The 12157-nt window shown below is 45.4% G+C and overlaps 1 protein-coding gene across 1 annotated transcript in view; it reads left to right on the top strand.

Moving 5' to 3' along the window:
* ccdc171 (coiled-coil domain containing 171) overlaps positions 1-12157 on the top strand; it is a gene marked incomplete at its 5' end in the record, with an annotated part of 28556 nt that overhangs the window by 467 nt on the left and 15932 nt on the right. The window contains 12 exons of the mRNA XM_083778948.1: positions 245-305; positions 387-659; positions 1855-2005; positions 3813-3982; positions 4087-4233; positions 4735-4827; positions 5646-5785; positions 7025-7163; positions 7352-7454; positions 9284-9384; positions 9802-9891; positions 10410-10793. Of these exons, the coding sequence (XP_083635074.1) occupies positions 245-305; positions 387-659; positions 1855-2005; positions 3813-3982; positions 4087-4233; positions 4735-4827; positions 5646-5785; positions 7025-7163; positions 7352-7454; positions 9284-9384; positions 9802-9891; positions 10410-10793 (1852 nt within the window). The remainder of the gene's footprint in view (positions 1-244; positions 306-386; positions 660-1854; positions 2006-3812; positions 3983-4086; positions 4234-4734; positions 4828-5645; positions 5786-7024; positions 7164-7351; positions 7455-9283; positions 9385-9801; positions 9892-10409; positions 10794-12157) is intronic.

A 12157-nucleotide genomic window follows, 5' to 3' on the forward strand; every position in this document is an offset into this window, starting at 1 on the left:
TGCAGTTGCATAGCAGCTGCTCTCACCTCTCACAAGCTTGCAGATTGGCTATTTTCAGCATTCAAACAAGTGTAAAATCAGCCATTATGACTCCATCACGGCATGCCAAAGTACATTTTTGTTGACAAAAACTAGACAAAAACTAAAACCTTTCAGATGACTAAAATATGAATTAAAAATAAAAAGACTGACTAAAACTAAATCTAAATCGGCGTCAAAGTTCACGTTTGCCTTGTTTTCTCAGACCGAAAGACACCACCGTCGCCCCGAAAGCCAGAGGACAGCAGGAGAGAGGGAGGGGGAGGGCTGGGAGGAGAGGAGAGGAGGAGGAGGAGGAGGAGGAGAAGAGGAGAGCTAGAGTGGCTCCAGCGGATGTGCAGGAGAAGAGGAAGGACAGCGAGAGGAGAGGAGGAGGAGGCATGAAGGCGGAGGCGAGAGATAGAAGCAGCGGAGGAGCAGCAGCTGCGGGGGAGAAGGGGGAGAGGAGGAGACATTTGGAGGAGGAGAGAGAGGGAAGAGGAGGAGGAGGGATGCAGGAGGAGCGGGACACGGAGCGGACTATAATAGGAGGTGTAGAGGGTCACGAGGATGGTCTGAGATGGAGAGTTCACCAGCTGGAGAAAGACAAACTAGAGCTGATCTCCCTACATAACCACGAGGTACAAATGTTGTTGTTGTTGTAGTTGTTGTTGTTGTTCTTGTTCTTCTTGTTCTTGTTCTTGTTCTTCTTCTTCAGTGGTGGAAAAAGTACTTACTTAAGTAAAAGTATCAATACTGTAAAAGTCCAGAATTCAAAATATACTTGAGAAAAAGTACAAAAGTATTGGCATGTCTCATTTCAAGTTTTAAAATGTAAAAAAAAAATCACACACGTGTGAACTGAGTGGTGCAATCCCCCCCCCCCCCTCTCTCTCTCTCTCTCTCTCTCACTCTCTCTCATTAGAGTCACTACCCCTCTCACTGTTTCTGGCGCCCCCTACTGCTATTATTAAGTCACATACTCGTGCTTACACAGACACACACACAAACAAACAAACAAACAAACAGGTACGAGGACATTGCAAGCTGGTTGTAGGAGTGGTTGCACCACTAAAAAAAAAAAAGATCTGAAAATAAATACTCAACGTACAAATAACTCAAAATTGTACTTTAGTACAGTACTTATGTACTTACTTACTTAGCCTTTTTAAGCATTTTAAGCTATAACTAGGCTAAGTTTGAACTGGTCCAGGGTTAGCTCTGTACTTGGACTGCTTTTTTCTATTTACACCAAAGCTCTTGCCCACAAATAGCAGATCTACAAACTCACAAGGCGTCTTCTTATTTTTATTGTTATCTCCATCAAGTTATGTTATGTTTTTGCCCTATAGTCTGTCCAACCTATCCCTGAAATCTCCATCTTAATCCTGATAATATTTTCATAGTGTCTACTGTCTACTGTCTCCGAATTGGGACACTGTTGTCCTTCTCCAGAGGCGGACACAACTTCATACATTTCTGTCTAATAAAGTATTGATTGATTGATTGATTGATTGATTTAAGTATTTATTAACAGTTTGCAGAATTACAGTACATTTGTACTGGACGACCAATAAAGCACTACGCTTGTTTACAAGAGGGTCCACCATGTTCAATTCATCATAACATTTAGAGACATTCAAATATACACTTCTATATAGCCAAAAAACAGGAAATCATCATCATAAACTTTAAACTGAAACAGTGCACTGTAGCAAGAACATTGACAATTTTGTGTGTGTGTGTGTGTGTGTGTGTGTGCGTGTGCGCGCGCGTGTGTGTGCGTGCGAACATATGAGCACACTTGTGTGTGTGCGGCGTGCGTGCATGTCTCAGATGTCCAGTCTCCAGTCCCAGCTTGCTAAACTGAGGTGTGAGGTGGAGAGAGGAGAAGCTGTGAGACAAACCCTGGAATATCAACTGACTGTAGAGAAGAGAGAAGCTGCTAAACTGTCTGATCTGACCCAACACACGGATGCACTCACTGGTAATTCTACCACCACTACTACTACAAAAACTAAATTCTCCACTTGCTTGAAATGCTGGATAAGTCAATAGTTTGTGACATAGTCAGGAGTAAGTCAGTAAGTAAATTGGCCTAAGTCTAAGGTTTAATCCTATTTCATTCAATTTAATCATAACTGACATAAAGTGTTATTTATATATTAATAGACATAAATTGTTATGAGTTTTTGGTGACATGATCAACAAATATATAGTTTTGCTTTTAATCAGATTAGCCCTACTTTACACTACAAGCGCCACACGAAAGCATCACAAGTAGCAAATCTGCAAGCTCGAAACACAACACATTTGTTTGAGCTTGCAAAGTTCTTATTGTTCTTATGAAACCTTTGAATCCTGAAGAGTAACAGACATAATGAGGTGTCCACACAACAGAGACACTATCATCTTTTTTTTTTTTTACAGATTTATGTCAGTGTCACCAGGATTAGGATACATACCGGTATATTCCTTTTCACACTCACCGGGCCAACTTTCTAATCCTGCCTTATCACCTCACTTCTACAAACTGTAGACCTGATCCTACATCCTTGTCATCTATCTATGCCTACTGTACATACAGAAAGTAATATTGTTATTTGTTTCCATAATACTACAAGCAATGTGTTTATTGTGCTGTACACAGTTCTACCACGAGTCGAATTAGGATTTTGTTTCGGTCTTGGGAAAATGTAAATGTATTCCCAAATTATTGCAACAATTAAAACTCCCTCTCAAGTTCATTTAAAATAGACTTGCTGAATAAAACACTGGCTGGTAATTCAGCAGCCTTAAAGCAGTGGACACTTTCGTCACTGGCACTGCCTATACCCTTTGTTTATACCCTAAACGTCTTTTTTACTATTTTCAAAAACTAGATCTGATCTGCATCGACACGCTGTGAGCTTGCAGATTGGCTATTTGAACTATTTAAAATTGTTTTAAAACATGGCAAAGAAGTTAAGGAATAAGGGGTAAGGCGGCACACACAAGATAGGGCCCTTAGAGCTCCATTTTCGTCGCCGCCGTTACCAGCGCCCAAAATTAGACACCGGTATTTGCGCCTAGAGGTGTGGTCATGGGCATGTTGGCACACTTTCCCCTAAATTGCTATTTTGGTCACACACATTTGAGAAGGTGCATAGTGGAGTTTAAAAGCACCCGTAAAGCCGTAATGCCAAATTAGTTTGGTATAGCGGCGTGCACTGCGCGCCTGAAATGGAGATGTCTGCAGGCTGCGTCATCTCCGTAAAGGCAATGGCATGTGGCACGGTGATTGGTTAAATTATTGTAATGCCCAAACCACACCTATGCATAATGTAACGGGTAACGGAGGTGTTTTAGGGATTTAGAAAGGTAACCAAAATACCAACTTTAGTGAGGGAACACCCCTTCCCCACTGGTAAATCCCCAAATAGTGTATTTAGAATGCTCGAACGAAACTGGAGCCCTTATTCTTCTGCTTTAGAATAGTTAATAGAGGATAGTAAACACTTTTCTGCTTCCATGCAACACTTCCCAAAGATTTGTTGAAACATCAGGAAACTGTAGACACGCAAACCAAAGTCATCACCGTAAGTGATGTCAAGACATGCTCCATATATATGGCCAGTACATCATTCATTCCATATTGTTGATCTGACCCCCCATGCCAAAGCGCCAGCGCTCGCTGCCACCCAGGCCGATGTGTGCACGCAACCTAGGGCGAGGTCGCTTCTCACCCTCAGTGTGTGTGTGTGTGTGTGTGTGTGTGTGTGTGTGTGTGTGTGTGTGTGTGTGTTTGTGAGCAGTGCGCTGTGCAGAGCTGCAGCAGACAGTGTGTGACCTTCAGACGGCTCTAGATGTCACTAGACATTCCAGACAGCAGGACCAGCATGCACTGCAACAGGAAGTAGAGGAGAGAGACAGGCTCCTTTTCAGCGCCAACACTGAGAACGACAAACAGCACACTCTTCTGCAGGTAACACACACACACACACACACACACACACACACACACGCCTCTCTGCGTTTTCGTGCACATGCTTTCTCTCATCTCATTTCTTCTCTCTCCTACATTCTCAGGAGCAGGAAGAGGTGATGGGCGGACTGAAGAGGAGGTTGGAGGAGGTGGAGAGGGAGAGAGAGAGAGACACAGAGGTCCTCAGACGACAAACCAACGAACTGAAATACCTGATGGAGAGAGAACAGAGGAGCAGGAAGGAACTGGAGGTAGAGATAGTATTATTTGACAGTTTAAACAAACATCAAATGTGCATCGTTGAAGCAGCTAAGCATATTGTAGGTATTAATTGATTGACTTGATTGACTGAGTCCCGTGGTGGGAGTTCTGGACTGATTTCGTGGGGGGCACTGTGGGCCACTCATTAAAAATAAATGAATCCACAAACCTTTGTATTGTTAACCTGTTTCTGCCATATAGCGCAGCTTTCGTTCAACTTCGACCCCTCTGTCACGTGGAACTTTGTGTGCTGCTGCTGCCATAGTGATACTGGACACAACAAATGTGACAGAGGGGTGAATAACAGGATGTTGACCCGTTTGGTCCGCCCTCAGCCCTCTTCCTGTGGGGCACCTATGTTTTCATGCCCACTATCAACAATGTATACACATTCTGAATGGCCCTGCTGACAAATTCAGCAGCTCAGAAATTAGAAATTAGAATGTGTTCTTGACACATGATAGTGACTGTGATGTGAATGTCGTTTGTAGTTGTCAGGTCAGAAGGTGAAGAGTTTACAATCCAACGTGGAAGCAGAGAGATCTGCTCACCTGGAGACCAAGTTCAACTCTGAGATCATACAGGTAATGCACACGTGTGTACTGTGCACACATGCACACACAGCACAAAACAAAACTCTTCAGTGAGGTGACAGTGAATTAATTGAGTCAAATGATAATCACCGGTAGGTGGCAGTAGAACACCATTGTAGTACTGTAGTAATTCACTGATTTAAGCAGACCATTTATTTTAGACCATGCGTTCCCAAACTTTTCAGTCCGCGACCCCAAAATAATGCCTCCATTGACTCACGACCCCAACCTAACCCCGGAGGTCATTTTATGCACATTTGGTGCACATTTGTCCGGGTTTAGTAAAAATTAGGGTCCCCTGACTCAGGAGTCAGGGGACCCCCTTTTTTTTTTTTTTTAAAGATATTTTTTTGCGGCTTACGCCTTTTATTGATTTTTGAAGGGACAGACAGTAGGCTGACAGGAAACGGGAGAGAGATGGGGGATGACATGCAGTAAAGGCCGTGTCGGGTCCGGGAGTCGAACCCGCGGCACACTGCGACTGGATTACCAGTCCGGTGCCCAGACCGTTACGCTACGGCCTGGGCAGGGGACCCCCTTTTAAATAAAGAATCAAAGGGAATCTATGAATAAATAACCTAGGCCAATGGCTGATTCGGAACAGTTTTTTGGGGCATGGCCCCAGAGAAAGAAAGAAAGACAATTATTATGCAGCACATTGCATCCATGTCGTGTGCACCACATCGGGTAGCCCATTTGCTCTCTAACAGTGTGTGTGTGTGTGTGTGTGTGTGTGTGTGTGTGTGTGTGTGTGTGTGTGTGTGTGTGTGTGTGTGTGTGTGTGTGCGCGCGTGTGCGTGTGCGTGCAGTTGCGTATCAGAGACCTAGAAGCAGCAGTGTCAGTAGAGCGGTGTGGCCACCAGGAGGCGCTGTCCAGTCTGGAGATGTTGAGAAGTCAGTTCATAGAGCTGGAGAGAGCTGCCAGTCTGGACAGAGAGGAACACCACAAGTAAGACCAGTTCCTTCCATCCAAAGCACAGATGGGAACTGTACTTTTCATTAAAAAATAATAATAATAATAATAATCCGTTGTGTTATTAGCAATTTAAAGGTATATTCAGTGATTTCACTCAAAAAACCTTAGGTTTCGTTTTTGGCTGTGGGACCCAGCCTTTCGTCCAATCAGGATAGAGAGTCAAAAACGAAACCTAAGGTTTTTTGACCCCCAGGGGTTAACTGGGGACAGGGAGGAACTCCTTATATGGTCAGCACACTCTATAGTAGGGAGGATTATCACAACAAAACAAAAAAATAAGTGATATTTGAATTAAGTTAAATCACTGAATATACCTTTAAGAAATAAAAAAGTCGCTCATTGACTTCCATTTCAGTGGGGAAACATCCCTCAAAGTCACTCTTTTAGCACATAAACCAACACAACAAAAGCTGATTCTGACAGTTTATGACATCAGGAAAACTCATGCGGTTTTGTGTCAACCAAGGCAGCAGTGTACCAGGCAGTATGTGTGTCCACACTACTGTATGGCTCTGAAGCCTGGACACCATACAGACGGCATATAAGATCTCTGGAGGCTTTCCACATCCGCTGTCTGCGAAGGATCCTGGGTATCACATGGGAGCACCACATGACCTACGCAGAAATATATGAACGCACCAACTCATCCAGCATGGAGGTGTTTCTGTCACGCAGACAGCTCCGCTGGTTAGGCCATGTGATACGCATGCCTGCAGCTCGTCTTCCTCGACAGGTCCTCTACAGCCAGCTTCAATCCGGCCAGAGGTCTGCAGGAGGCCAACAGAAGTGCTACATTGGCTACAAGGACCACATAAAGATGCTACTAAAGAGCTGCAACATTCCACCCTCAAACCTGGAAAGGATAGCAGTAGACCGGGACGCTTGGCGCTCCTCCTGCAACTCAGGTGTCTCCCGCTTGGAGGAGAAGACATCCCTGAGACACGCAGAGAAGCGCAGGCAGCGGCATGAGCGCGCTGCAGGGACTATCCACCCAGGCTCAACACACCCCTGCCCCACGTGTGGAAAAGTGTGCGGATCAGCTATTGGTCTTAACCGCCACATGTGGGCGCATGAGCGCACCAGGCGCTGAAAACCCCCCCTTACCCCCGGGAGATATGAAGTCATCATCGACTACGATGGACTGCCATAAGCAAGCAAGCAAGTAAGTAAGTGTGTGTGTGTGTGTGTGTGTGTGTGTGTGTGTGTGTGCAGATTGCAGAAGGAGTACGCTCAGTGTAAATGTGAGCTCAGCATTGCCGTGGAGACGGAGAGGAAGAGGAGCTCTGAGCTGATGGACAGACTGGAGGAAGAGGAGAGACAACACACACACTGTCTGACACTGTCACAACAGGTACACACACACGCACGCACGCACGCACACACACACACACACGCACACGCACACGCACACGCACACGCACACGCACACGCACACGCACACGCACACACACACACACACACACACACACACACACACACACACACAACATGAGCAGGTTGGCTCATTAATATGCAAGAGCTGTTTGTGTGTGTGTTTAGGCAGGAAAGACACATTCCAGTATAGAAGAGACGTATGTGAACTGCATAAACCAGATTCAACACGCACTACAGCAACACAACATCGCAACAACACACAGCACAGGTAAGTGGTTTTGTTTTGTTTTTCCTTGACCACAAATGTGCAGAATGTGATTTAGATGGCATGTTGTTTAGAGTACAAACAACATTCTAGACAGATGCTACAGTATGTTCATACAGTAATTTAGTTTACAGTATCCTGTCCTATATTAGAATTGCCTAGTAGTTTCAAAATGTACCAAATGTTATTTAGATGGCAGACACTCATTGTTTAACTGCTATCGTATGGTATCAAATGTGCAGAATGTTATTTAGTTGTTTAGACCAGTGGTTCTCAACCTTTAGATTTAGCATGTTGTTTAGACCAGTGGTTCTCAACCTTTAGATTTAGCATGTTGTTTAGACCAGTGGTTCTCAACCTTTTCAGGCCATGACCCTCACAAATAACCATATTGAAATTGGGGACCCCCACCCTGATAAGCACTTGGAATTGTAAGGGTTGAGGCATTCATTGTTTGAATCGGTTCCATAGCTAAAATATTGTGAAAATAGCTGATCTGATGAGAACTCTGTCACAATACCAAGGATTCGCCAGTGATGTCAAGGAAGCTAACCCCCTGTTTATAAATAGCTTCGAGTCATTGCTACTTCCGTGTTGCATAAGCATAACAGTGACATCACAGTCGAATCCTTGTCATCTTTATCGCAGCCTTAGTTTCAACGTGCGTTCATGATCAGATGCGTCACGACTCACAACAAGCTGTCCTATTTTGTCGCGTTCGCGTCATTGCCCTAATGAAACACTAAACAGGATTACTAGCAGTGGTGTCATGCTCGTAGAACGCAGTACCACGCCGTGGTACCAGTGCCCTTTTGACGTGCACGCGCAGGGACGGAACGGGGCATGTGCGTGCACGCTAGAACACGTCCCCCTAGATTCAAGAGAAGACACACCTAATCAACCTCGCGTCACCAGACTTTCCAAGACGCACCAAGTACCCAGTGGTCTAGGTTTACTGGCGCCCCCCCCCCCACCCTATTTTCACGCTATGTCAAGTACTGTGCCGAATCAAATGGCTACTACTTTGCATAAAGGACAGCTGTAACTGTTTATAGCTGAGTGCACGTAGCCTATACGGTAAGCATGCACACTTACAGCAGTAGGCTACTGCTGCTGTGAGATGTTCTGCACACAAGAACAATGCCTCCTTCTCCATCAAAGAACAGATTCATTCGTCCAAAGCAAACTTTGTAGTTTCGCTAGTGTGCAGTAAAGATGTTTGTCTGACTATTTTAAGTCTACTTTTGTGTGTGTGTCTAAAATTCTCATACACTATTTAAAAATACTAATAGGCCTAGGCTTAGGCTATATCAGCTGTTCTGTGTGCATGCTGTGACGCGCATGCATGTGACATCATTAAAACGCTGTGGTACCAGTAAAAAGAACACCATGACACCACTGATTACTAGTATTCCATGGCTGTCAACATTCAAGTCAAACTATCAGAAGATGTAACCCAGGTAAAGTAACGCATCACGTTGCATGTTTAACTAAAGTCTCCCACCTGTCCAAAAGTATTTTCTGATACTGAGAAGAGCCGATCTACAAGCTCACAATGGGTAGATAGATATGCCATTTAGGTCCATGATAACATTATTATGTAGTGATATAACGATATATAAATAGCAACCAATCATTGACTGTCTGTCAGACAACGTCTGTGTCTCGTCTTGGTACGATTGATGCATGACTACCGCGCCGCCCCCCTGGGGGTCCCGACCCACAGGTTGAGAACCACTGCTTTAGACAGTTGGTGATGTTTCTTGGAAGCACTACAGAACATTACTCAGGTTGGCAGGTTGCTGTGATGTGATGAACTTGTTTGTGTCCAGAGGCTGCAGATACACAGGACACACACACTGATGCTGTTCTACTGCTGCTGAAGAACACTCTCAACTACTACCAACACACACTGGACAACACCAACACACAGGTATGCATGCAAGCACACACACACAAACTACCACTACCAACACACACTGGACAGCACCAACACACAGGCACAAACTACCACTACCAACACACACTGGACAGCACCAACACACAGGCACAAACTACCACTACCAACACACACTGGACAGCACCAACACACAGGCACAAACTACCACTACCAACACACACTGGACAGCACCAACACACAGGCACAAACTACCACTACCAACACACACTGGACAGCACCAACACACGGGTACAAACTACTACTATACCACCACCAACACTGGACAACACCATCACACAGGTACTGCGTACTAGATCAGGAAGACATTACGTGTGTGTGTGTGTGTGTGTGTGTGTGTGTGTGTGTGTGTGTGTGTGTGTGTGCACGCACACGCACAATTGTGTGTGTCAGCTCCAAGAGTTGCTGTGTGCCTCAGAGAGACTGGAGCAGGACAACCAGACTCAAAGACACATCAACTCACAGCAACTCGAACGCATTGAGGTACCACACACACACACACACACACACACACACACACACACTGAGGTACATCCACTTCACCAGATGTTTCACAGTTAAGTTGCCTCCCAGTCCACTGGGTGTGGATTGTTCCTGGACTTTGACACCTTTTCTACCACCAATTCATGCTTTTTTTGGGGTATAACTTAACCTCTAAAATACATTAAAAATACTTTAAAAAGTAGAAAAAATATATAATGATAATAATAATAATAATAAAAAAGCCCAAGTTTCTGACATTCCCATAATTGCTCTTTGCTGTATCTCAGCAAAGAGCACAAATAGCAGATGATCTACAAGCTCACAACGAGTTGGAGCTCTTCTAAATCTATATATATATATAAAAAAAGAAGAAAACCTAAGTTTATTAATGTGATTAAAGACAAATGGAATTAGGGAGGGAAAAACGTAACATAAGACCAAGCATCAAGTAACTGCTGACTTTTCAAGACCTCGTGACTCCTCCCACTCGTTGGGACTCACCTGTCATCTGTCCCCAGGAGTCTGACCTGCTGTTGGCCAACATGAGGGAGGAAGTGATGCGCCTGCGCCAGGAGAGCTCTGATTCGTCGGCGCAGACACACAGGCTCCGGGTGGAAGTGGAGAGCGTCCAACTCACCCTGGAGACAGAGCGGAGGGCGAGGGAGGAGGAGAGTGGGAGAGAGAGGGAGGAGAGGGAGAGAGAGAGGGAGGATAGGGTGGGAAAGAGGGGACAGAGGGAGAGAGAGATGGAGAGAGAGAGGGAGGAGATGGAGAGAGAGAGGGAGGAGATGGAGAGAGAGAGGGGACAGAGGGAGAGAGAGAGGGAGGAGATGGAGAGAGAGAGGGAGCAGTGCAAGGCGGAGCTCCAACAGGTCACCGAAGTCTTCCAGAAAGAATCCAAGGTACCCACATGCCACATGTATTCCTGTATTCCTTTGCTTTCTGTTCCTTTCAAACTAGCCTCGGTACCCAGGCTTTTATTTCAAACTAGCCTCGGTACCCAGGCTTTTATTTCAAACTAGCCTCGGTACCCAGGCTTTTATTTCAAACTAGCCTCGGTACCCAGGCTTTTATTTCAAACTAGCCTCGGTACCCAGGCTTTTATTTCAAACTAGCCTCGGTACCCAGGCTTTTATCTTTTATCAAAAATGAAAAGCCTGGTGAAACGCATAGGAAATTCTGGCGTACAGGAAGCCCTTCCTTGTATTTCGCTAACCAATAACAGTGCAGCAAATTTGGTGACGACGTCAGTGTTCTCTGCTGTTTTCTATCAGGGAGGGGAGGAGGGGGCCGGTGGCAGGCCCTCAGATCAGTGAACCAATAGGATCTACCACTTTTTTCGTGCCGACACCTGCCCCTCTAGACCAGAAATCACATGCTGGGCCAGGCTACTTTCACCTGCCCCTCTAGACCAGAAATCACACGCTGGGCCAGGCTACTTTCACCTGCCCCTCTAGACCAGAAATCACACGCTGGGCCAGGCTACTTTCACCTGCCCCTCTAGACCAGAAATCACACGCTGGGCCAGGCTACTTTCACCTGCCCCTCTAGACCAGAAATCACATGCTGGGCCAGGCTACTTTCACCTGCCCCTCTAGACCAGAAATCACACGCTGGGCCAGGCTACTTTCACCTGCCCCTCTAGACCAGAAATCACACGCTGGGCCAGGCTACTTTCACCTGCCCCTCTAGACCAGAAATCACACGCTGGGCCAGGCTACTTTCACCTGCCCCTCTAGACCAGAAATCACACGCTGGGCCAGGCTACTTTCAAACAGATGTTCACTCGCTTCATCCTCATTGACCTAATCAGATGTCAAAGAACTCAATCAGCTCCTACTGTAGCTCCTTGAGAGTCCTGGTTCAACGGCTCTAATGTGTACTCTAGTGTTGATTTTTTTCTTTTAAATAAGATTCCACTAGTTTTAGTCTTATTTTAGTCATCTGAAATCTTTTAGTTTTAGTCTAATTTTAGTTGACTAAATCTACAGTTGATTTGCCTGATTTATACTTAACTGTGTGCGGAAAATAGCAGATCTACAAACTCGTAACGAGTCACAGATATCTTCGGAGAGTGACATCTGCACACAACCAAACTAAATTACTTGGCTGGGTTTCCCGAACGCATTTAGTGTAAGACATGCCGCACACAGAAGCCTGTGAACATAGACATTCCATGCATATATGTGCCACGCAATGGTAGGCCTGAGGCCTGGTATGGTAGGCCTGAGGCTTCTGTGTGCGGCCTAGAAGGCATCGGAGCATG

This window comes from Protomyctophum parallelum, assembly GCF_964188405.1.
Source record: "Protomyctophum parallelum genome assembly, chromosome: 13".
Lineage (NCBI taxonomy): Eukaryota > Metazoa > Chordata > Actinopteri > Myctophiformes > Myctophidae > Protomyctophum > Protomyctophum parallelum.